A 27,497-nucleotide genomic window follows, 5' to 3' on the forward strand; every position below is an offset into this window, starting at 1 on the left:
AAATCCAACATTCTCCCCAAGTGTGAGTTATCACATCCTATAGTTGATCCAATATCAGGATCCACTCCTGCTCCCCCACCAAGCCGAATCACGGCTCTTATACCACTTGTTGGAGAGTCTATGAGAGCTCAGAAGAAACAATGGATCAATACTTCGGTAACACAAAAGACGTAGACGCCATATCTCCACTCAAAATTTTAAGCATTAGATTAATAAACTACCTCTATTATAAATTTAACATTCTTCTATAATAAAACTTACCGGTCACACTTCAAATTCAACAACATGTAGAGTACATACTCATTTATATACACAATACACTCACACTTTAGTTCTTTAATCCTGCACAGTTAGCATGTGCACAGAGTGGTCACATCAACTACACCAATATGAATATGTGAATATGTACGAACTAACATCAGTGTGACAGTGTTAAAAGGTATTGTATTAGGAGACATTGTTACAGGTTGTTGTAGGGTGTGTGGTGGGGAAGTGCATAATTGAAGAGAGTATGAAAACACTAGACACCTAATGTGCAAAGGGTAAGGAATGTGAAGATAAATACAAACAACATTTGTGTTTTAACAATGGGAAGACAGCTGTAAAAGGACCCAAAATAGAACCATTGTTATCTCACCTAAATTTGTCACACAATATGTCAATATGTTACTTAAAATGACATAAATGTATTCAATCAAGCTAGTCACTTTTTGTGCAGTCCAAGTAGTAATCAGCAGCTCTCAACTGTTTGATTAATATTAGGTTGTTCAAATTTTAATGTAGTTTAGTTTTTAAAAATTTGAACTATCCAATTAAAATCAGACGGTTATGATCGTTTTGATTGTATACGGTCACAAGTGTTGATTGCATGCGATACATATCCAAAAATGAATCTTAATTTTATGAAAAAAATCTAGTTTAAATTTCAAAATAGACTAATGAAGAATGGTTTTTGTTAATATTGTCTATTAGAACTAACTTTCATGCTACAAATAGAGTGATTAGGGAACCATTTTTCAAGAAAATGTATGGTTCAAGAATATAACAACAGACAACAAATGCTGCATGAAAATGAAATTGTCTATATAGTACAAATTGGTTTGTTCCATATCATTCCTAGTGGCCAAAAGTAAGATATTTTATGTTTAGGCTCATGGTTCTTTTTCCTCCATTGAAATTTACTTTTTTTGCTCTTCAATAAAAATTTCAGTTATTACGAACTGAATTTTTTTTGCCTTGAAAAAAAATTTGGTTTCTGTTAACCGAATTTTAGTGAATTTGAACTAGAAAAACCGAAGTTTTTAGCAAGGATAAAATTGAAATATTTGGAGGTATAAAATATACATGGGAGGCCTAGAGACAAAACATCCAAAAGTAGTTTACTATTTTAAGCCACAAGTGCAACATGTGCTACTTTAGCCCATACATTATTTATTTAATTGATGTGAAGTATTCTTAATTTCTACTCAACATTTGGTAACTAACGATTACTAATGTTGATGTCTAATTAACAAATTTTTCGGTCATTTGGCAACTATGAAATAAACTTAAACAAAATTTGGTAATTGAAAATGTAAAGATGAATTCTAGCAGTTTGAAGTCACTATGAAGCCTTTGTTAAAAAGAAAAAGTAAAAGAAGGGTTAAAAGAAAATAGGGATAAAGAGAAACGTTTGTGCTATTGGGACAATAGAAGACAAAAGTTAAACTTGTGAGCTTTAATGAAATAAAGACATTCACTATTAGAGAAAATCGAATTAACAATGAAAATAAAAAATAACACTTTCTACCACAATAAAAAATAACTTGTGAGCTTTAATTTTCTTCTCAGTATATTTTCTTCTCAGTTTCTCTTCCCTACAATTATGTCTACGACAATTTCCAATTATTTTAACAAAAATTGCAAAATGAAGGAAGTTTCTCATATTCAACATCAACATTAAAGGCATAGCCTTCCCTTTCTACCAAAATAAGGTTTGGTAGATAATCTAAAATCTAAAATATCAAGATTCACCAATATTCTACCAAAATATCCAACCTTTTTACTCCTACAAATTTAAAGATCTCATCCAAAACTTACGACAGCTTGCCAAACAAAAGCTAAGAGTGGCTTCATCTACGGCTAGAGGAATTCTATACCCCTTGCAATAGCAAAAAGAATTTTAGGCCTCCAATATTCAAGAGGAATGCCATGAATCATAATGCAACACTGAACATTAGTGTTCTAACCATGTCAGAGTTGAAATTCAAAGTCCAAGAAAACAAATGACCTATTTGTTAAGAAGTCTCACATATGTGAGATGGTATGGACAAGGGTTTATAAGTAAGAAGCAATTCTCATCTTACAAGTTGGTTTTGTAAGGTTGAGTTAGTCAACTCCTAATTCTAAGATGGTATCAGAGTCTCTCAATGATCTGTTGGGCCACCTGCTATCAGGTTTCCGTTATCGGGCCACCAGTCGTTTATATTCACGCACCAAGCCCAATAGTGTTGGACGTGAGGGGTGTGTTAAAGAAGTCTCACATCGGTTGCGAGATAACCTGAATATGTCTTCATAAGTAAGAGGCAATCCTCACTTTACAACCGATTTTGTAAGAATGAGTTAACCTAATATGAGTATTCCCGGCCCAAGGTTCCAAGCCCCCCCACAACAATCACCCAACGTAAATCCTCAATATGAAAAAGTGATAACAATAAACCCCTTACCAATATGTGTGAGAGACCATTTGTCAAACACCTTGCAAAGCATTTAAAGTTGGAGGAGTATCCTTTTCTTCAACATCAATCTTCCATGAAGAAGAATCTTGCAACTGTTAAACCTTTCACCGCAGCAACTCCCTCAACACATTATCATGGACTTGAGTATTGAGTAGCACACATTACCACTTGCTTGAGGACTTGATTATTGGTGAAATAGAAAAACATTGCAATCAACAAACCTTAAAGAATCGCCGATTGCAAGGAATTGAATAAAAGTACCAATCTCATAACCACACGCACGAAGTGACACAAACAAAGAATTGAAATGCAATAGTACTCAATGGTTTGTCACTTTATTGTATCATCAGCAATTGATCGATGAAGGAGATAAATTGAAAACACAGTGCAATGGTTTGGTCATCAAATATTTTCTATTATGATTATGATTTTTTTCCTCTGCTTTTAAAAAAAATTATATTTTGTTCCCGGTAGATGGATGGAAGGGTAAGTGGGGTAATCTTGACCAAAAATATGTTTCTTTTTATTAAAACTTTTTTAAAAAAAAACGTTTTTTTATTCTTGAAAAAAAACATTAAATTTTTTAAAAAAATTTGTTAAGAAAATATTTGTTTTTGTTTTTAAATTTTGTTTTTTTTAAGAATAAAAAACGTTTTTTTTTAAATGATTTAATAAAAAGAAATTTTTATTTGTCAAGATTATCTCGCACCTCCTCTTCATCTACCTCGAACCAAACAGACGTAGATTATATAAATCTCTCTGGTCAAAATTTAAATTTTTTAACAAAAAATAAATTAAATATAATTTTTTTAGTTTTTTGCACTTAAAAATTCATAAATAATTCGTCGTTAAAAAATTCTAATTTTTGTGGGAAAAGTTTTTATAATATTATAAGCATGAGTACAAAGTACACAGGACTACAAGAGTTGATATAAAATTAGAGATAAAAGATGTGATAAAAAATATTCAAAGGACTACAGTTTGTTACTTTGTTATCTTTTGAATTACACCTTGTAATTGATTCTTCCATAAATACAATTCTAAGTTTTCCTCCACAATTCCATATACTCAATAATTACTGTTTCATTGATTAATCCATATACATACTCATTAGATATCTTGCTATGTGATGTTAATTAGCGTCACCTTTTTTGAAAAATAAAGACACATAACGGTATGTTGTGGCTGAAGCAATATGGTATCCCTATTGCCATTAAATCTTGATTAGTCCCAACAGTAAAATGCTTGTATATTTTGGAGGGACCAGCGTTGGAAAATAAGGAATCCGTCGCTACAAGTTCTCGGATCTTGGTTTCTTTATGTAAAAGTAAGTGGTCAAATAGAGATTCGTATGAAACTATGGTAGTTTGGCACAAAAAGGTGATTGATAAAGATGGTGAGGAGTCAAACTATAATATGGTGGATGTTGGCAGAGTGGCAGTTGGATAGGGTTTAGAGCATGGTGATCGGTCTCAGGAGGTGGGGGTTGATCGATGCAAAGAAGATAAAGAAGGGGTGGGTAATAGTGGCAGTTGGAGAGGCTTTAGACGATGTTGATCGGTCTCAGGAGGTGGGAGTTGATCAATGTAGAGAGAAGAAAGAAGAGATGGATAACATGTGATGGAATGAAAAGGTTAAAAAGACTTTTAACCCGAGTCATTAACTATAATACATTCATCCCACTCTTATTTCTCACTATATTTGTCTCTGATTTTGTAATTTGATGTACTTGGACATTAATGAAATTTCATGAAATGGATTGTTTTACGTATACTTGTTAAGTGGATATTTGTGAATATTCAGACATAAAAATTATCAGCTTTAAGTTTTATCATATCACTTATTTATCATCTTAATTGCTTGGAACTTTCATGTGCCCTTGTGGGGGTGAAAAAAGAGTTTTACCTAATTATGAAATAATAATATGTTATGATGTGTTTCTACATTTAATGCATATGATTATGATTTTCCAAATAAATACTACATTCGTCCCTAAATATAAGACTTTTTTGAGAAAAACACGGAGATTAAGAAATTTGATTGTAGTATTAAATTTGTTGATAATTGATATTGATTTTACAATTTTATTATTTAAGAGAGAAAATAAGTTAATGTTTTTTAAGTGTATTTATTAGAGATTGTAGAAAAAGATGCACTATAATTAGGGGTATGTTGGTAAAAATAATAATTAATGCCCTTGGAGATTTGAAAGGTGTCTTATAAAAAAGGAGAATGAAAAATTTAAAAATGGTCTTATAAGGAAGGATGTAGTATAAGTGTTCTAAGGTGGTTTACATATTCTAAAGTTGTTAGAGCCCGGTTAGGAACTCCCATCAACATAGTTCAATACATTGAGTTGGGAAAATAAGCTTGTTGAGAATATCATTTTCACTCATAGAGAAACGGTAGAACTGCCATATAAATAGGGTTGGGAATAGGCCAGGCGGCCTACAGGGGCCTTCGGCCTGGCCTGTATAAGCCTGGCCTGGCCTGGCCTGTATAAGCCTGGCCTGGCCTGGCCTGATTATTAAAAATGACAGGCTTAGGCTTTGAAAATGGCCTGTTTACATAAATAGGCCAGGCTTAGGCTTCTAAAAAGGCCTACGAAGTCTGATAGGCCGGCCTGTTTATAATAATTATTATTTATATAATATTATTATTTATATCTTATAAAAAATCTTATTTATAATAATTATTATTTTTCGTAATCGTATTTGTTATTTTATTAGTTTTTAATTATTGTGTTAATCATATTATTAGTTTTTTCTTAATGTTGTAGAAATTATAAAAATTTAAATGTGAACTTTTTAAGGCCTGTTTAGCCTATTTAAAAAAACTATATAGAGAAGCTTTAATGTAACACATGCTTTTAAACAGGCTACAAGGTCAGGCCAGACTTTTAAAAGGCTCAGGCCAGGCCAAAAAAAATAACATTTAATAGGCCGCAGGCCAGGCTCAGGCCTGAAAAAAAATCATAGGCCAGGCTCAGGCCTGTCAAGGCCTGGCCTGGCCTGGCCTGTTCCCAACCCTACATATAAAGTTAGCATTGAAGATAAATTCAGCGGTAGAACCGTCATTTCAACCATTTAAACAAATTAGGAAATGTAATTAATTTTGCATGAAAAAAATTATGAGTTATTTTCCAAATTTATTCTTCATTAATTGAATGAGAAAAATAAATTAAATAATTAAAATAAAATAGATTAATAAATAGGTAAAGGTATAATGTAACTTATAATTTGAGATGAACTTTTTCTTTAAGCAACTTGTAATTTGATACATAGGGTAGATAATATATCCATAATATATAAATGCAATGAGAGTTAGAATTTAAGATAATTTTGTATTTCTAATATATATATATATCCATTATCATATGATATGTGTATAACTCCAAAAGTCAGATTTTTTTTGGGTACAACTCCAAAAGTCAGATTTAATACATAAAAACTTATATAGAAAATTCAAAGTTTATGCATGTAATTGATGGTGGTATTTTTTATGATTGATATGCATGACTTTAAACGTCATATTTAATACATGAAAATAAGAAAAAATTGACTGTGCATGATTTATGTAATATTAAAAAATTAATTTAAATTTAATTATATATTATTTGTGTTATCTCCTTTCTTTAATTTAAATTTATGACTGTTAAATTTATAAATTAAAAGTGAAATTCTCAATTTTAAACAAAATTGTAAAATAAATTCTATCTAATCTCTAATTAGAATTGGAATATTATTTTAGAGTGGTGGATGACGGTTGAAGAGTGTTAATTTTATGTTTTCAAATGAGTCTAAAGGTGACACGGTTGTGTCCCCTCTAACACGGGTCGTTTGAGCTACAAGGACAATGCATGCTGAGTTTTTTATTTTTTTTTTACTTTCTTGCTTTTGTGTTATCTGAAACGGCCGTGTATACATCCCACACAGTCGTGTCAGCTCCAGCCTTCTGCACTGGGTTGTTTTTTGTGCATTTCTCTTCACAGTTTGACTTCCATAAGTGCATACATGTTTGCATACCTGAAAATCATCTTTATTATTTAACTGCAAAAAGTGTAAAAACATGGTTTTGGCTAACATGCACCACTTGAGCAATTACACTATAACGAATACGAAATTAATAAAATCGACTGTTGGATTGAAAGTTTATATCGTATAGATCATCCATAATTTTTTTAAAATAAATTGAAAATTATTTGATATGTTATTGAGACTCATCAAAATTAAAAGTATTCAATAAAAACTTATAAACCGTTAATCTTGATGAACCTCAATAGCATATCAAATTTTTTTAAATTTTTTTTTACAATTTTTATGGATGATCTATACGATATAAACTTACAATCCAACGGTCAATTTTGTAAAATTCGTATTCGTTATAGTAGTACTTGTAACTTGTGCATGGTGAAAGACCTCATTTCACCCTAGAATTGGCCTAAAAACATTGATAATAATAATGATTGATTGCCTCTCATAATCTCATTATAAAACATGCTTGTTTAAAGTTGTTGACTCGACTGCTTCTATTCTTTTTCTTCAAGGTGTGGGCGAATGATCCACTTTGCCTCTCTCTTCTTTGAAATTTCTTTCTCATTCTTATGATGTGTTGGAGGATTTTCTTTGAGCATCAGCCATCTCCTTAAACCTAACTCTCTTTGTGACATCATTGAGTTCTTAGAGCAAACAAAGATTTACATCCAACGCTGTCATACTTACCAACTCCTTCACGAGTACCTTTATTTCTTTTCAACATTGGGCAACATATATATAATTTGATAAAATGAATCTAAAGAATATTTTCAATAGCAAAATCAACAAGGTTAGACTCATTAGAAAAATGGTTACAAGAAGAATAGTTCAATGGATTAGCTAGTTTATACTTAATTTCTTTTCTCACAATTTTAGCTCAATTTCTTATCTCAACTTTCTTCCTACCCATGTGTTTTTCTATTCTATAAAAAAAAAAAAAAAAAAAAGTATTGTTATACTCCTTTCATAATTTTTAGGATAAAGCTTGGGTTCTTTTTGAAAAAAGGGTTTTTGATTGCTAGTAATTAAAGGATTACGTCCTTCCGATGAAATTGTTGTTACAATATCATCAAACTTTCTTTTATGTAATAAAACTTCTTTTGAAAACTTAATATTTGATGGTAATTGCGACAAAGTTTTATTGAAAGAAAATCTATGATTCACCAAAAGATTTCTAAACCATCATTTATTTTTCTTATTGATAAAATGAGAAAAAAATTTATCTAGTTGACATAATGTATCTTGGTCCATTCAAAATGGGAAATATATCAGGTTTTGGAAAGATAGGTGAATTCATGATACTGCTCCTTTGTTGACTAATTTTGCATATAGTATTCATGTTGGCCAAACATCCCTCTTTGTACTTATGCCAACGACACTAATTGGAAATGAGAGATCCTTAACCCAATTGTTGCCCAAAGATGTTCACACTAAATATTTGTCAAACATCTTTCACCGAGTTACATTCTGATTTCCTAAATTGGTGTGCTTCTAGGGATGATGAATTTTCTCTCATGAATAAAAATCTCATTGAGATAAATGATTCCTACTTATTCAAGGTTTAGAAATGGAACGATCCTAACAAGATATGCTATTTTCTTTGGCAAATAGATCATGGTAAACTTATGACTAATGTCTAATGAGAATAGACACAAAATCAATATGATAGATAGCAATAGTTGTTCTTGTTGCCAACATGGACCAGAATCTACTATGCATGCCTTAAGAGATTGTAAGGAAACAAATAATTTTTGGTCTTATGTGTTGGCTTGAATGGAATCTCGGCAATGAAAATATTGACAATACGCCCTGAAGTTTGTCGTCCTTCTTTGGCCTTTTGTAAGTGCTTTGTGAAATGATCATAATGAATTAATATTTAACCAATACTCCAATCTCCGGCAAAATTAACTCTTTCGGATAGATAGTCAAGTGCAAAATGGTTGTTGAGCGTATGACTAAACCTGAGACTCATATGGAGAAGTCTAGTTCCACTATTCATATCAAATGGAAACCCCTCCTGCATATATTTTTATGTCTTTTATGTTTAAAATGTTGATAGAGTTCATAGCAAAATGATTGATTTCTTAATTTGTGACAGATTACTTAAAGATATCCATGACAGTCTTATCCAAAGTTTTTATTGCAATATTGGTCGCCGTAACTCTCAAGGTGCTGATATATGGAGTTCAATTCACATTGCTCGCCATCTTCATCACAACAATTTCATCTTTAAAACATATTCTAACCTTATCGCTTGCAGCTGCTATCAATAAATCGTTCTACCACAATGGCACCGTTTGGTAAGTCTAATAAGCTAACTTATAATTTATTGGACTAGTTTTTAAGCTTGTTTCATAAAAATATGAAGTGTTTGATAACGAGCTTCTCTAACTAGCTTATAGCATTTTTTGATATGTTATTTCAAGTAGCGTATGAGCTCATAACTTATAACTCTTTACATTTTTCTCATTTTTACCCTTATTATTTTTATTAATTATTTTTTTTTTTTTTTTATAAATATAATAACTACCCACTAACCATACCCACTAACTATGTACTTTTATGTCATTTTATACTTATAACAGCTAAATTTGCCAAACACTTTAATTTTATTCTATTAACTTTTCAGCTATAAGTAGAGCTATCAAAGGGGCCAGCCCGGTCTGGCCTGGCCCGGCCTGGAGGGGCCCGGTCAAATAAAGGGGCCGGCCCAGCCCGCCCCGTTAAATTCATTAGGCTTGAGCATCGGTCGGTTTTCGGTCGGGTTCGGGCTGAAAATCACTAAATCAATAAAAACCGCAACCATTTAATTTGGACCCAATTCCGACCATCTATATCTTCGGTTTGTTCGGGTCATACGGGTGGCGGGTTGAATGAGTCGATTATTACGGGTTATATCGAAACTTTGTTAACATCTAAAACTCATTCATTCTCCAAAAATTTCTAATTTTCGAATAGTTTAATACATCGTACACAATGCAACAAAAGATAGACGAAGTAAATTAAAAAACAAAGAGGGTTAGATGCAGTTACTTTCTTTCAATATGTAGATCTAAAGACAATAAAATATCAAGTAGAAGAGACGTAGAAATTAAAATAGATCTAGAATATATATATATTAGAATATTTTTCCCACCTTCTTCATCACCATATTATTAATTATAAGCTTTGTAAAATATAACATTTTTATCTTATATCAAAGATGGATAAAAATAACAAAGAGAAGAGTATATGAGATTGAGAGGGAGAGAAGGAAAAAAATTAATTTGCATATAATGGTTGTTCGGTCGGTTTCAGTTATGGAGACTAAGAATTTTAGAGACCCGCATCCGCCCGTATGCAAACGTTCATGCCCGGTTTTTCGCAATTTGTTGACCCGAGACCCGACTCGTACCCGACCGAATGCTTCAATATGTTGTCGGTTATATCGGTTTCGAGTCGGGTCTCGGGTTCATGCTCACCCCTAAAATTCATGGCCTGGCCCGCTTAACCTGGCCCGATAAGCAAAAGCCTACATGGCCCGATGGGCCGGCCGACTAATTTTCATAGTATTTTTTTTTTTGAAAAAAAAAACATATTGTACTAAATTTATGTTATATTTTTCAACCAAATCTTCAAGAAGGTAATTCGTATCCCTATATTTTCTCACATAATCTCCCAAACAACAATATCTTCCTCTTTATCCTCATCAAACAAACAAACAAATCTCTAACAAATAATCTCATTCTAATCCAATAAGTTTTTTGTCATATTATTATTATTACTAAAAAAAAAATTCCAAGTTTTATGTCTTTCATTCATCCATTGTAATTTAAGTAAAAAAAAAAAGAATATAGAAAGAATATAAAATAAATACAATAAAAAGATAATAGGCTTAAAATAACCATATTCCAAGTTTTATATCCTTCGTTGTAATTTCACAAAAAAAAAATTTAAAAAAATATAAAAAGATGATATGCTTAAAAATAGGAATAAAACAGATTATAAATAGGAACAAAACACAAATAATAACAATAAAACAACAAAAATAATAAAAAAAATTATATATTAATTTATGCATAAAAATAGGACCAAAATATAACAATAAAATGATTATAAAATTTTTTTAAATATTTTTTTTAATTCTTTAAGGGGCCGGCCCAAAAGCCTGTGGGCCGGCCCATGAAAAAGCATGACCCGATAAGGTCCGACCCAATAAGGCCCGACCCCCTTTTTATGAACCTGACCCGTGTAAAAGGATAGGGCTAATGGGCTGACCCGATAGCCCGACCTTTTTTGACAGCTCTAGCTATAAGCTATCAACCATCAACTATAAACTAATTTTTCGCTATAAACTAACTTTTCGGTTATCAGCTAACTTATAGCTTATTTTTACCCAACAAAACCAATTTCTTACCTCAAAAACCTCTCTTAAAAAATTTAACCCACTAAACATTTTAAATTTATGTTGTTGATTTTTCTGCTATATATATCAACGGTGTTGATGTGATTTACATATAGTGGGCAACACAAAGGATTTGCCCACATAAACATCACCCTACAATATCATAAACCAACAACACAAAACAAAAACATAACCTTTCATTTTTCGTAACCCTAACTTCTCAACCAAAAAAAAAACCAATAGTGTCTGTCTCATCATCTTCATCAACATCGAATATCATCAATAATACACGCAGCCTTTTTCTTCTCGTCGATGCTCCGTCTTGGTGATAACAAAGCTCAAACGGGGAGGGTTCCTTTGTTAACTTCTCTCTCTTTTCTTCTTCTTCAAACCCTTTTCCCCTTTCATGTCTTCAATTACCGTTTTTTCTCTTTCAGGGTCTCCAAAAACCCTACCTTTTGATTTACCTCCTTTCTCTATACCCAAACCTTCTTCTCTTTTTCATACTTCTCAACAATTCATATTTAATTTTACTTTTTTCCCTCTTCCACTCAGATCTCTTCAGCAACATGAGTAATTCTAAGGTTAACTTTTTATTTAATTTCTTGTTAGTTCAAGCTGTTGTTTTTATTGTTAGTTATAATACTTGTTACTTGTGATGAATTTAGGAATGCATAATTAGGGTTTTGTAATTATTAATCTTTTGTCGATGAATTTTAAATTTAATGTAATGTTTTTTTTGTTGCTTTTTTTTTTTGGTCAATTAGTCTGGTGTCTAGAATTTCAATTTTAAAGTGAATTAATGGGTCAGTAGAGTTTAACCACCAACAAGGTTTTAAACAGGGTCACGTCAAGGATTTTGCAATTTCGGTTGTACCTTTTTGTAGCGGCTTTTTGTAGGCGCCTATACCTTTTTGTCGCGGCTTTTTTCGCGGCTTTTTTCGCAGTAACCTTTATTTAAAACCTTGACCAGAATATCGAACCATGAACGAAGTAAAGGCATGAGATAAAAGCATATTGATTATTCGGAGGTCTAATTCTTGAGACACCAAAGGCCTCTGCCCTTCCAATCCTATAGTATTCAAGGGATGGGGGACATAGGTTTTGGTTTTTTCATGTTGTATGCAGGATCGAGAGTTGTTCGAACCTGTGACACTCCACTTATTCACCTTTTAAGGTGCCACTAGCTAATTGACCAGAAAAAAGTGGGTGTACCGGGGTTTGAACCCGGTCACTATGCAATGTCCTACCACATGGATATTTTTGCTTCCCTTTTAATATTTTGTTTGAATTGGTTGTTTAATTGTTTTAGAAATTTTGTATTTGTTGAAAATGCTAATTTTGTTTTTGGGTTTGTGAGCAGGTTCTACTATTTGGCTCATTTACTGAAGATGAAACTAGATCATTGAGGGTAAAGAAGTCTTCTGGAAGAAATGAAAAGTCTGTCGATAAGAATCAGTTGCAATTTGGTTCTCTGAATTCTGCTAATGTTGTTGAATCAAGCAACCTGCCAAAGTCACCAAAAGCACCAAGTAATGCTGCTCTCCCCGATTCTCAGAAACTTAACGGAGTAAACAGTGTTGGTGCTAATTTGCCTAGAGTATCAGAAAGTGCTAATTTGCCTCGAGTATCAGAAAGTGCTAATTTGCCTCGAGTATCAGATAGTGCTAACCTGCCTCGAGTATCAGAAACTATAAAAGAGAATGGCAACATTACTAATTTCTCTCTCAGTACTCCCTCAAGTGTCACTATTGCAAGTAAAGTTAAAGAAAATAGTGTGTGTTCGATTCCATTAATTGATGAAAACGGTACTGCAAACCAGTTTACAAATTTGAGCCTTGATGCTTCTGAGGCTGAAAGTGTGAAGAACGGCTTCACAAATGGAAGTCATGACGATTCTTCATCGAAGTTATTTGATGAAGACTTGAAGAAGGCACCTAATGGGCATGCTGTTATTCTTATTAAGGATCTGCAGCCTCGAGGCCTTATTAACTCTGGGAATTTATGCTTTCTTAGTGCAACCGTGCAGGCTCTCTTGGCTTGTTCTCCTTTTGTTCAGCTTTTGCAGGAATTACGAACCCGCAACGTTCCTAAGGTTAGTTTGTTTGCTTCTGAATGTATCAACTAATACTGCTGTTTGAAAATTTAGCTCAACTCATGGGTGTGACGTGACAATCAACATAAAAGCCGAATTGAAAAGTTATGGTTAACATACAAATAAATTTCTATATATATATATATATATATATATATATATATTAAGTACTAGAAAAGATCAGAAACTGATATTGCATGCTTATTACTTTGTAATTTTTTAGGTTGGCTATCCCACGCTGAAAGCATTTGCCGAGTTCGTAACTCAATTTGACATGCCAAGCGGAATAAAATTAAAGAAGAAAGATACCGATTCTTTTGAGTTTGGACGGGCATTTTGCCCTGTTATGTTTGAAGATGTTCTAAAAAATTTTACTCCGGATGTGTCAAATAGCATTTCAGGAAGACCAAGGTTGGTGAAAATTTGATTTTTAATTTAATGTTATTTTTATGTAACTCTACCCTGCCCCAGAATTAGAATTTTCATATATGTTCATTCCCTAACCTGTTTTTTAGTTGAATCATTGAAATTCTTGACATCAGTATATTTCTGGTCATGTCATGAAAACCTATGTGCATGCTAATTGTTCAACTTTCTATGGACATATTTGAGCGTTTTAAACTGTAAGCATATTACAGGCATAGTTTTTCTTCATGAAAATAATTGAGAAATGGTTATGTTTATAATCTTCAACATATCTATATAGCCTATAGGAGCTTGATTGTAGTTTGCTATGCATGGAGAGTTACGATTTTAGCAGCCCTTGTTTTAGGAGTTTGCATTTATAGATACAAGCCTTCAATATCTTTTCTTCTCAATTCTCATCGTCCTCTTCCTCTGTTTATATATTCCTATTATTTATATTATTTATACAAGTATACAATTATTTAATGAACCATCATGTCCTAAAATTTATACACCCTATAAAGGAATTTATTTGGTCATTTGTAAGTGGGCAATATGCAAACATGCCTAGATATGATGTAATTGGTTTTGTGATATTAGCTTGTAATTTTTATGATATTCATGGTATCAACGCACTTCTTTCAGGCAAGAAGATGCTCAGGAATTTCTGAGCTTTGTAATGGATCAAATGCATGACGAATTACTGAAGCTTGAAGGACAGTCCTCAAGTCTTAATGGTAGCAAATCTTTTCTAGTTTCTTCTGTGGAAGAAGATGGATGGGAAACAGTGGGGCCAAAGAATAAATCTGCTGTTACAAGGACTCAAAGCTTTATTCCCTCAGAATTAAATGGTATTTTCGGTGGACAACTCCAAAGTTTGGTGAGAGCTAAAGGTACAAGATATACCTTTTATATGGTGTGCTTAGTGAAAGAATTCATTTTGTCTTTACATGTCATATACACATCAAGATGATGTTGAATTTCATCTGGTCTGTCCGTCATTTCCTTTCTGTGGCTATGTTTTTGTAGCTGTGTTGTGACTTGTGATTTTGAAGTTCCACATTTTTCCCCCTTGCTGCAAGTCACCTTCATGGGCGTATAATGATTTTTTTTACTTTTCAGGAAATAGTTCTGCTACTAATCAACCATATCGCTTGCTCCATCTTGACATTCACCCTGATGCTGTTCACACTATTGAGGATGCTCTGCACTTGTTTTCTGCACCAGAAACTCTTGAAGGGTACCGAGCATCGGTCACTGGAAAGGTATTTGCCCTTTTATTTGTTTTTTGATTGCATTTTAAATACATAACTATTAAAGATAGAACTTACAATTTTCACAAGGAATAAGGATTGTGGTTTTGATTAGTGGAATATGATGCATGCATGAGTTATACTAAATAGTTGGCATTTCCTACTCGGGATTGTTAGTTAGTTGTACATATTTGATATGTAGCACACATGGCCACCTACCTCAATTTAAACATTAACTTTGACCCAAAACCCAGTACCTGAATTCATACCTTTATCTGCAATGCAATTTAAACAGTCAGTGGAATGACAACTGGTTTCAAAATTATGTATCCGCAATGCAATTTATGGAGGAAGCAAATGAAATAGCTGTGATGTTGTAACTACTGTGTTACCTTTTATGGGGGTCTTATTTGTAAACATTGTTGTCAAACTCAAGATCCCAGCTTAGAACGTTTAAGTATAGGAAAATCGTAAATCATGAGATCGTAACACGGGTCCTACCAAATTCACTATATGCATAAAAATAAGGAAAATGCTAACTAGTGCTCCTATGGTACTAGTTAAGAAACCAAATATGGTAAAGTTAAAACAGCAAAAAGAAAGTAAGGATGGTAACACGAATCCTACCATATAAATATATAATGACCTATGGTTGTGCTGGATAATATAATATCTATTACTACTACACTGCTAATAATATTTGATATTCTTTTCAGGCGGGGACTGCAAAAAAGTCTATAAAGATACTGACACTTCCTAAAGTAATGATATTGCACCTGATGCGTTTTGGTTATGGAAGCCAGGGAAGCACCAAGTTGCTTAAGCCCGTGTACTTTCCTCTTGAGCTGGTATTGGGTCGTGACCTGCTTGTTTCACCATCTACCGAGGTAAACACGTATCAATATTCCAGTCCCTACATTTTGAACATAAATCAAATAACTTTATCTAGGATTGTGATGATAAATGCTGGCTTCCCTTTCTGGTTGCTAGAATGCAACCTGCTTTATTCTCAATGATGCACTTCTGATTTTTTTGTGGGAATTAACTTCACAGGAATCAAATTGTCCAAGATTATTGTAATTTTGCTTTACATACCATTAAGATTTATTCTATTATGAATGCAACCTGCTTTATTCTCAATGATGCACTTCTGATTTTTTTGTGGGAATTAACTTCACAGGAATCAAATTGTCCAAGATTGTTATAATTTTGCTTTACATACCATTAAGATTTATTCTATTATGATTGCTTTTGGGGACTTAACAAAATAATTATGAAAACCTTTATTTTAAATAATGTGACACATCATTGTGATCATTGCTTACACTAGACTGCTTTTTAGTACACCTCCCATCATGGATGGATAGCTATTTTTCTATTGCATTTCTTTTTCTCTTACCATAAAAATCTTTATAGTGCATCAATTGAAACTAAATTGGCCAAGGCTAGAGCAGTTGTCACGGTTATGAGTTATTTACTGGGCCAAGTGTTTCAATGACTTCAGACCACAAGTTTTTTCATCAAATAGAGTATTTATTTACTTTTTGTGATTTTTGAAGGCTTCCTTAGACTGTTAACTTGATAACTTACACTTGTTAGCCCAGTTGATAAGTTGCTTGAGCTACGGCTAGAAGGAGTCAAATACTTGGTTCAAACTCCGGCAAAGGAGAAAATACTAACATAACTAATATACCAAAACATTTTCCAATCTAAACATAAAATAAAAAATACTGCCGGGAAAGTTCACCTCTCTTAAATGGGTGACTCAAGACTCAAGTTAGTCAAAACCAAATGCAGTTTTCAGATGCCGAGGATCTGCTGTAGTAAAGACCAGTTAGTTTTTAACTGTCAAACATTTCTAAAGACAGTAAAAAAATGTTTGTGAAACCAATATGATAATGATTGAAGAGGGAAAAATGATGACTGTTGACTGATTTTTATGTGTCTGCAGGGTCGAAAATATGAACTTGTTGCTACAATTACTCATCATGGAAGGGAGCCTTCAAAAGGGCACTACACAGCTGATGCTCAGTACCCCAATGGTCAGTGGCTACGATTCGATGATGCATCTGTCTTTGCTATCGGAGCAAATAAGGTGCTGCATGATCAGGCCTATGTTCTTTTCTACAAACAGATATAAGCATAAACATATTTACCCTGTTGATATCTACTCTCTTCTGCACTTTGAGAAAAACTACCTTGAATTCTTGAAAGATGGGGTTCAAAGTTGATTAATGTTGTGCATGGAGAAGATGTGAGTGATTATTTATGAGATGGTCATACTCAATTCCCATTGCTTGGGACTCAAATTATTAAGGTGGTCATATATGTTTGTTCCAATCTAGGTTGTGAAAAGAGTAATTGTTGTAACATTCATATTCTAAAGTTTTGTATTCCTAGTTTAGGACGTGAACATGTGATCATGTTACAGTTAAAAATGCGTACAAGAAATGCTGCTTATTGTAAAGTTTCACTAGATCACCAGAAAATTGGGATTTAAAGCTATGATTATATAAAGCTTCACGTTTGACATGTTTTTGAGCTCAGTTACTTGTTAACCTTTTACGTGTTGATTTTGTACATGCAGTTTTTGTTTGATGGGTTATTACTTACCTCGCGGCCGAACTCTGGATTACTAGGGGCCCCTTCCTTAGGAACTGGAGGGTTAACACCAAAAAAGAGCAAAATTCAGTTTTAGTCTTGGCAATTTAGTTTTTTGTTTTAGATTCTCATTGAAATGGCGATGATGTTATAGCGTGGAGAAGTGATGGATCCTTTATTCTTCGCTTCTGCTTATGCATCAATAGCAGGTTATGAGAATGATGCCTGCCTTCTTATTTATCGTGTCATTTGGACTTGGAAAGGCCCCCATCAAATTCAATGTTTTCTTTGGAAACTTAGCCACTTATGTCTGCTTACTAATGATGTGCGCTGCAGACAAAGAATGACTCAGCAACGGTGTGCCCCTTATGCAACAGCGAGCCTGAATCTTTCTTTCATGCTTTCAGAGATTGCTCGAAAGTGAATGAGATGTGGATGGGCATCGGTATTGTTATTGGTACGAAGTTTTTCAGCGAGCAAAATTTGCTGGACTGGTTGTGTGTCAATTTGAAGTCCATGGTTGTAGAAATGAATGGAAACTGGAGCCTAAGCTTTGGTGTTAGACTAGACATATTTATTTTCAACAATGAGTTCGTTGAAAGTGCTAAGTTAAAGGACAAGGCAATGGTTTCGGTTAGAGCAATCATGAATAGTTTTGCTCAATTGAAGATAGCAAGTTCTAGGATGAGGGCTCAATTGAAGACCTCACCGGTGGACCACTTTTAATAACAATTAAGAGCCACTAGATTAATCCAACTCATACATTCTATTATAAACTGTATACACTAGATTACACTCACTCATCTTTTTCCTCTTCCTATATAAATTGACTTGTTATACTGGAGGAGGAGCGTAGTGTAAAATACTTAATTTAATGTGGTCCAAACTATTGAACGGTGGCTTTCTAGAAAATTTGAAGCAATGACTTTCACGTATTTAAGACTTTCACCGGTTTAAATAGATGAATATAGTTGTCGTGAGTTTAACTCAGTTGGTAGAAACATTATATTATTTTAAGGTGAAATAGTGGGAGTATCGGAATTCGAATCTCAGTCCCTGCATTTTATATGCAATGTCTCCAATCTCAGTACTGGAGTTCGAATCTCATATTATTTTATACGTAAAGAACGAGGTTCAAATTTCGTATACTCCAATTATTGATTTTAAGCTTAAAATTCAAGCCTCTAAACAGCTTGATATAAATAAATAAATAAACATAGTTGCTTTAAGTTTCTTTGTACCAAATGGACGGTGAAAGAACATAGGGTCGTGTCTTCTACCAAAAAGTGAAAGGTACATACGGGTATTTATTCTTAAATTTAGACCTAAAGAATGTCATTGTAGTTAAATAATCACACTTATGCTTCACATATTTAAGCAATCGGATTGGTATAGCTATTGCATTCATACACCTATCAAATTGTCTAGAATAACTCATTACCCTTACGTAAACAAATAAATACTCAAACACACTAAAAATACAAGAAATATTCAAACCCATTAAAAAAGAGTCAAATTAAATATATTCGAATCAATAAAGTGGTAGACCAATAACAATTTTTAAAAGCTCTAGTAAAAAAAAATTAAAATACATTTGAATCAATATAAAGTGGTCCCTTATCTTTCCAAGTGTGATTTCCGTTTGCCACATGTCCAAATTTAACGGTAATAGCGAAAAATTTGACGGGAGGGACCAACATGAAACCTGCAGAAAAGATAAATGACCAACTTAAAACCTAAAATAAAGATAAGAGACCAAAAATGCAATTAAACCTTTTTTTTGGTTGCTTTCCTAATAAGTGGAATCAGAGCAAAGATTCTAATCAAAGGAGGACGAGAAGTTGCGCTGCACAATTCGTTCGAAGAGATGATAGTTATTATCTTATTTGTGTTTTTCTTAATTAGTGTTATGACTACTTTGAAGTTGAACGTTCCTTTATTTGATAGGAGGATGAACTTCTTATGACAATGCACAATCCAAGACTATTTAGTTCAACGAAGTCTTGATTGTGTTTTGGAGAAAGAAAAACCAAGTGAGATTGATGATTCATAGTGAAGTACAACTCATAAAAAGCCAGTAAGCACAATTCAATTGACACTTGCTCTACAAATTAAAGTTATTGTATTGAAAGAAACTTGCCTAAAGAAATTAAAGCACAATTCAAATTTGCAATGACCACATTAACCAACTAACTGATGATGAAAATAAACTCGTAATCTCTAAAGATGAAAGATGAAAGTAATATGTTTGATCATATTAATAAGTTTAATGAGTTGATATCTAAACTTATGAATGCACAGGATTATATAAATGATAAAATTCAAATACAAAATTTTCTACCTATTCATCTTAAATGATGAATTTTTAGCCGGTAATAACTAAACTACTTGACAAAAAGACATAATTGTCTGTGTCCTTTTCTTGTCAAAATAAATAAATAATTGTGTTTGGAGTCTTTTTTTTTACTTTTTCCTTCTTAATTGCGCAAAGTATGGAAACAAAGTGCCATATTCCGCAGGCCTTTTCCTTTTCCTAGTATAATAATAAAAAATTAATAACACACTTAAAAAATGCAACATGTTCATTAAGCTACAAATGGATTCAACATGTAAAACAACAAGACAACATAAATTATTCCATTGATTGAATCCTTTATAGTCACAACAATTACAATTGTATAGAAATATTAAAATGAATTTTGAAAGAAATGTATAACCAAACCACTCTGCTATATCCCCCTAATTTCTTTACCAAGAAAACTATAAAAACACAAACCATAACCCTTCAATTTTACTCTACAATCAACTCTCACAAAAAAAATTAAATAAATAATGGCATAAACACCAACTACAAACCAAAAAAAAAAAAAAAAGAAATTTCAAGATGCATAAAAAACAAAGCCTTCAATTCCAAAATGTATCAAAGAAAGAAGCACATTAGACACAACAAAAACAGATCATGTACTTCTTTTCTTTATAAGCCTTCATTCCTCAACCATTGACCCGAGGACTCGACCAGCACCCGACTAGGATCCGACCGAATGCTTATTGGCGGTTATGTCGGTTTCGAGTCAGATTGCAGGTCATGCTGGGCCCTACCTCAATGTGCTACCAAGTGCTGTAATTTTTTCTCTTCCACTTGTGTTTTACCATACTTTGAAACCCACCAAACTCTCACACTTCTATCAAGACTTCCACTATACAACAAAAATCCATCACCAATTCTATTAGATAATGAACCTTGCAAACACTTCACAGGTCCTTCATGTCCAATTATAACCCCAACTTTACAAATTTTACCAAAAGATTCTCTTTTCCAAATACCTATACTTTTATCTGCTGAACCTGTGCACAAATAATCACTCATCAAACACATACACAAAACAGCCATTTCATGTGCTTTTGTCTCAAAAACCATTTTCCAATTCTCAACATTTTCATTAATCTTTTCATAACACATTACATAACCATCTGAACCACCTCCATAAACCCATTTCCCGTCATCCGAAACAACAACAGAATTAAACGAAACATCGTTATGACCTTTCAGGGTACCCTTTAACGAATGCAAATTTTTACCGTCTTTTCCCCAAGCTTTAATTTTTCCATCTGCAGAAGCTGAATAAATAATCCCTTTACATGCTACCAACCCATTAATAGCATCATCATGAGCTTTAATTGATTCCAAACACTTCAAATCAGAAACACTCCAAACTTTAAGTGTCTTATCCCATGAACCTGAATAAATCAACCCATTATGAACAACCAAACAAGAAATACTATCAGCATGTTCAATCCATAATCTCTTATGATGTCTTCTAGTTTGAACATAATTACTATGTTTCATAAATCTCCCCAAATAGTCCTTCGTTGTTGGAAGCGTGTCAACGAGTCTGAAAACATTTTCAGAACTCCTCGACACTTTCCAACAACGAATCCTACTATCTTGATGAGCTGTGAAAACCTTGTTACCGACGGTAGCAAGTGCTTTCACAGATCCATCGCCTTGTCCGAATTTGGCAAACAACCTTAAATCTGGTTGTTGCCATACTATGATGTCTTTACCCTGTGAAGCACTCAATATGAATTCACCACATAAAGCTAAACATGAAACTGATCCAACATGTCCCGAAAGAATCGCCAATGATCGATGTGAAAATGATTGACATGTTGGTGGTGGTGGTTCATAGTTGATATGTTGAACTTGAAGTTCTAATATGTTATAGCTTTCATTGCTTTCACTGCTGCTACAGCTACTTCCACTGCTTCTAGAACTTGATGATGGAGTTGAAAGTTTGGATTTTGAAACAAGGGTATTCATTGGATTTGGTTGAGGAATGCACAAGAAAAAATGGGTTGGATGGAGAAGAAGAGGAGCGATGGAAAGAGAAAAAGAAAGCAAAAGGGAGAAAAGGGTATGGTGGGGAGAGAGATTCCTTGATGAAGAGGGAAACGTTTGTTTAGTGTTAATAATACAAAGAGGGGGTGATGTGCAACGGCTATCTTGACTTTATAGAGAAAGAGAGATTGCAATTACCAACAGCAACTTTTTGTTATAAGACAACGGGGACTAACTTTATGTGGACCCTCATAGAAGGTGGGATTAGTGTATTTTATAGTATTTTTTTAACCAGGAAAATGCTAAAAAATGTTTCCGGTGCAAGATATATACGTATATTAATAAAGAAATTTTATCTTTGAAACTTATACTTTTTTTTTTGGTTTATAATGAGATAGGGATTGAACTAAGGACCTATGACATATTATTCAAACCCCTCAAGCAATTTGAAAGCCGCTCAAGCAATTTCTTTAAAGAAGAGCAAGACAAGATAAGGCTCGAAAGTTGCAAAGAAAGTTGAGTTGCTCTAATCGAGCTGTGAAATCAGTGTGGTGAGGTATTGGAAGTGTTCAGCAATATAGATAAAGAAACTATAAAAGAGCACCGTGCTATACTGGCAGAGCTCCAGCAGAACTAGGTAGGTAGCTTTCGCTAATGAGAGATGAATTTGAGATTTGACAAATATTGACCGGTTTTTGCACTTCCACATTTTGTTACTACCCCTATGGCTATATCACACTCACACCTTTTACTTTCTTCTATTTTAAGCTTGTCTATTTAAACAAAGATTAAAATTGAAAAACCTTGTGTCAAAAAAAAATAATTGAAAAACCAATAGTTTGCATCAAACGTGGGGTGAAAAAACAGCCTCCTTAATTAACAAACAATTGATGGAAAATGGTCGGCTGCAAATATATATTCTTTGACTAATAAAAGAGAAAGTAAACATATTATATATCCCCTAGCTAGTTTAATCTTCCATGCATCATCCATCATTACCACCAAAGCATCTTATAAGAAAAGAATACATTTGTGCTACCATATATAACTGTCACATTTGTGCTAGCATATTCTAACCATCAAAAAGTTAAAAGGTTATTAAACACTTATCTTTATTATTCATTTTGTTTCATAATTATCATATATTTGTATAAAAAATGAGTTCAAGAAGAACGTCACTTCAATTTTCAATTGTGCTACCATATATAACTGTCACATTTTCTCTAATTTAATCACATAAAGTATATATAAAATCAAAAGTACTATTCCAATATAAACTATAAAAAAAAAACGTTTTATTTTGACGAGAAAAAGAAGTCATATGGGGTCACACCGGATAAATTACTTTATAAACACATATCCAGTCTCTCTCGTAAGTGATATGTGACTTCTTAACATACTCTCTCTCGCCCAACGCTGTTGGACTCGAGGTGCGTATATAAATGGTGGATGACATGATCAGGAACTTGATAGCAGGCGGCTCAGTGAATCGTAAGAGACTCTCATATCCAGTGGCGACTCCAGGAATAATATTAAGTCTGGGCACAATTTTAACCACAAATGCACAAATGTTTATTGGTTTAAGGTTTTCGGACCGGGGTTTAACCGGATCAGACCGTTTTTATTAATTAACTAATAATATATATAATTTATATACTGAAATTATAATAAAAGTAATTAATTTTAAGGATTTAATCTAAATAATTGATTCATAATAACTACATAAGTAAATGTCATAAACTCCCCACAATCCTACATATGAAAGAAAGTAGAATTACAATATATTTTACATATTTGAGATTAACACAAAAGCAATCAAATATATATATATATATATATATATATATATATATATATATATATATATATATATATATATATATATATATATATATATATATATATATATATATATATATATATATATATATATATATATATATATATATATATATATATATATATATATATTGGGTTATATTTAAGCATGAGGTAAAAAATTAAAATCAAAGAAAAACAATAATAATATATTTTTTACTATTTTTACCATATATAAAAAGGAAACAAAGATGATATTTTTAGTATTTTTGATAAAGAAAACAAAGAAATATATATTTTTGAAATTTTTAGATATTTTTTATGTTTTTAATAATGTATATAAACAAATAAAAGAAAATGAAGTGAAAAAACAAAAGCGTTAATAATGTGATATAAAAATAGCTTTACTAATATATGTATTAAAACAACATTTTGTTACACTGTTCATCATCTTCAACCTCATGCTAAAAAAATATATATATGCCGAGCCCGAACACGTGTCCAGACTCGCCGGGTGGCAAAATCGCCCCTGCTCATACCATCTTAGAATTGAGAGTTGAGCTTAACTCAACTCTACAAAACTAATTTGTAAGGTGAGGATTGCATCTACTTTATGAACACATATTCAGACCATTTTGCAAACGATGTGAGACTTCTTTACACACACAAAAAATGAAATGAAAGAAATTCAACTGAATAATTTGAATTATCTAGAATTATAAATTCTCCAAAATTTCCAATTATCTCATCCAAAAATTGACACATACATTTGGATTGATATTTTTTTTTTCAAGTAACCTATTAGCTTAAAATTTCACATTTTAAAATGAATAAGTGAATGTTTGCCAATATGTGTTCACGTGGTTAAAGAATCAGAATTAAAACTCACTTTTTTTTTTCTTTCTCTTTTTTTCTTCCTGTAGCAGGATTGATTTCTCTTGAAGTCATTGCACGCCTTTGCTTAATACGACCATATTTCTAACAAAAAGAAAGCATATATCTTTTCCTGTAAATTTATGCCAAGTTATGTACAATATAATTATATTTTTGTATTATTGTTACAAGAACCTAATCACTCTATAAATATATAAATTGTTCAAATTCATCCTATATTTTTTCTTCTATTTTATTTATTTTTATATAATCTCTTTCCTTCTATTATTGTTTTATAAACCTTACAAAACTATCTTGTAAGATAAGAATTGTCCCCTTCATAGCAGACGACCCAACAGATCATGAATAATTGATCGATAATACACCATCTAGTTCTTATTATAAAATAAAACTTTGTTTTTTAGGTTTATTGAATGATTGATCTACTAACCTAATTTTTTTCTTCCTTATAATAAAAAATAGATGGAGTACCATTTTAGAATTTGAGTTGAGTTTAACTCAAACTAATAAAACCAGAAAATTATATATCCAGACTTATAAACATTTATTCAGATTATTTCTCTTTTCAATGTGAGACTCTTTTCATAATATCTTCCCTTCTTAGTATGAACTAATTACTTTTCTTAATTCTTTTAGTATGCATGCTTAAGTTTGTACAGTAGGTGGATTTGGTGAGTTGGTTGGCTCTTTTAGCTGGAATTATATATAAACTCAGGTCTCTTAGTACATGCAGAAGCTGTCATTCTCAGGCTTTGTGACTTGAAGGCAGCTCCAATAGCTACTTCAAATTTAAGCATATTGCAAGTTTCCTATACTAAAGAATATAAGAAGTAAAATCATATGCATGATTAAAATAACACATAATCACTACTCCCTTCTGCTTTAATTATAAGTAAATTTTCACTTTTCAAATTCATTAAATAATTAATGTAAAAAGTGAAAATTTGCTTATAATTGGAGAAAATAGTTACCAAAATAAAATTAGTGACAAATTAATGACCCTAAAAAAAAGATAATTGCATGTTAATTTCCTTAATTTTTTTAGACTTAAATGTACTTTTAATCCTCTAAGTATCGCGATTGTACCCTTTAGAACTCCACTTTTTTTGTGGTGATTTTAACCCCTAATTATATTTTTTCCATTTATAACTTGGTAGTCCCCATCAGTTTTTTCCTAAACTTAGGTTGATGTGCCGTTATTTATTGACTCGACAACAATTTTTTTGATAAAGTAGTTTAATGGCTAAAATTTCACAAACATGTGAAAGTATCAGAGTTCAAACCCCAATTCCTACCTATTACACGCAATATTTCTGTCAACTAAACTATGCTAATAAAAATTGCCAATATTCCTGCACTATTACATGAAAGATAATTAGAATACTTGGTCTTGAAGTGACAAAAGTGCCAATACTCTATTGAACTACTTTGTAACTCACTGATTAATAAATCAATATATATAGATAAATAGAAAGTTCCAAATAGCTGATATGATTTAGATTACGAATATTAAACAATACAATCATACATAGACCTATATGAGAACAATGCATGCATTTGGACATATTCATTCTTGAAAACGTGAATATAAACTTTTTAATCAACATAACATGTCTATATATGCTTCTTGTCACAACATTACTGGTTTAACCATTGGGAATTAGTTTAAAATTTTAACAAATTGTTCAGTGATGGCCACCTGGTAGAGCATAAACATTATAGTAAATTAATTTCATGAAAAAGGGTCAGAAAGTGCAACATAATTAATATGATTTGGTAGAAAAGCAACAATTAATGTTGTTGTTAGCTAGTTCACATGAATCACATCATCAACACAACAAACTTGACTTTATTTAATTTTGTTATATAAATTTAAACTAATGTTGATTACATGTGAAAGAGAGAGAGTGAGAGATGCCATAATTTCTTTAGGATTTTATTGTTTCATTCATAGGAACCTGATGATTTTTTTGATTAAAAAAAAATACTGACTGAATTCAGGTGTTGTTTGGTGGAAGCATCGTATTGGTTCTTTCTATTAGTATTATATATTTATATAATAGTACAAGGTATATTATGGTTTAAGGAATCAAACAAATGTCTAATTAAAGATTACCTTAAAACAAGAGATCACACACAAGTCAAGTAGAAAAAATAATCAAAAGATATACGACAAAATGAAAAGAAAATTCCTAAATTTTTATTAAGAATATAGATAATTAGTTAATCAACTAGAGCTAGTTGATAGGTTACTAAGTTAGTAAGGAGGGTTAGAAAGTTAGTTAGAGAGTTAATCACTCCAAATAGATTCTATAAATAAGCTACTTCATTGTACATTTTATTCATTCTTTTATCAATCTATATTCATTCAATATGAATTTCTATGACTATCTTCCTCATGAATACTCTTATGCTCTCTATCTTGCTTATGAGTATGATCTTCATCCCTATGATTCCAGGATTCATAACAATTTCCGATCACCCTCTCCCTCTCCCATGGTTATGTCGACATGTCGGTCAAGAGTAAGTAACTAAGTATACAATATAATGTAAAATTAATGTATTATGTCTAAAGTTTATACGAAATACATTAATTTTTGTTGATTAATTTTTGTTTATATTTTAAGATGAAAAGAGTACTCTCTTTATTTCTTAGTGTATCTTTGATGATTATTTTGTAAGGAATTCACTTTGAGTTTCATAAACAAGTGATCCCTACAATCTTATGCCATATTCATGCAACTCTTACACACTTTACTCAAATGATACAAAATCAACAACCATTAAACAACTCATACTTCTATACATAATTATTTAAACGGGCCCACTTAAATAAGTTAACAACATTAAATTATGATATAATAGCTTAAATAAGATACTTGAACCATTTATTTGCTACCCACCATGCACATAGTTTCTCCAATGACAAGAAATAATAAAGAACGAATCATCATTCT

The 27,497-nt window shown here is 32.1% G+C and overlaps 2 protein-coding genes across 3 annotated transcripts; one reads left to right on the forward strand and one right to left on the reverse strand.

Moving 5' to 3' along the window:
- The first annotated feature begins 11,245 nt into the window (after positions 1 to 11,245).
- LOC123920595 (ubiquitin carboxyl-terminal hydrolase 24) lies at positions 11,246 to 17,420 on the forward strand. 2 transcript variants are annotated; one of them, XM_045972884.1, is made up of 7 exons: positions 11,246 to 11,719; positions 12,499 to 13,230; positions 13,454 to 13,641; positions 14,281 to 14,528; positions 14,758 to 14,900; positions 15,605 to 15,775; positions 16,840 to 17,420. In XM_045972884.1, the coding sequence occupies exons 1-7, from the start codon at positions 11,705 to 11,707 to the stop codon at positions 17,026 to 17,028; spliced, it is 1,686 nt and encodes a 561-aa protein (XP_045828840.1). In that variant the 5' UTR covers positions 11,246 to 11,704; the 3' UTR covers positions 17,029 to 17,420. The 2 variants fall into 2 exon arrangements, with proteins under 2 accessions (XP_045828840.1, XP_045828841.1); XM_045972885.1 differs by lacking the exon at positions 16,840 to 17,420 and adding an exon at positions 16,248 to 16,265 and having other exon boundaries at positions 11,311 to 11,719; positions 15,605 to 15,870.
- A 2,531-nt stretch (positions 17,421 to 19,951) lies between these two features.
- LOC123920596 (protein JINGUBANG) lies at positions 19,952 to 22,071 on the reverse strand. Its single transcript, XM_045972886.1, has one exon. It carries the CDS (start codon positions 21,808 to 21,810, stop codon positions 20,590 to 20,592), a length of 1,221 nt encoding a protein of 406 aa, XP_045828842.1. The 5' UTR covers positions 21,811 to 22,071; the 3' UTR covers positions 19,952 to 20,589.
- Between the last annotated feature and the right edge of the window lie 5,426 nt (positions 22,072 to 27,497).

This window comes from Trifolium pratense, linkage group LG4, assembly GCF_020283565.1.
Source record: "Trifolium pratense cultivar HEN17-A07 linkage group LG4, ARS_RC_1.1, whole genome shotgun sequence".
In the NCBI taxonomy this organism is placed as follows: domain Eukaryota; kingdom Viridiplantae; phylum Streptophyta; class Magnoliopsida; order Fabales; family Fabaceae; genus Trifolium; species Trifolium pratense.

Excerpts from the sequence above, each read along its gene's own strand:
- LOC123920596 (XM_045972886.1), bottom strand. The coding sequence starts at position 21,810 with ATGAATACCCTTGTTTCAAAATCCAAACTTTCAACTCCATCATCAAGT.
- LOC123920595 (XM_045972884.1), top strand. Across the intron at positions 14,901-15,604 it reads GAGCATCGGTCACTGGAAAG|GCGGGGACTGCAAAAAAGTC; the intron begins GTATTTGCCCTT and ends TATTCTTTTCAG. Across the intron at positions 15,776-16,839 it reads TTGTTTCACCATCTACCGAG|GGTCGAAAATATGAACTTGT; the intron begins GTAAACACGTAT and ends ATGTGTCTGCAG.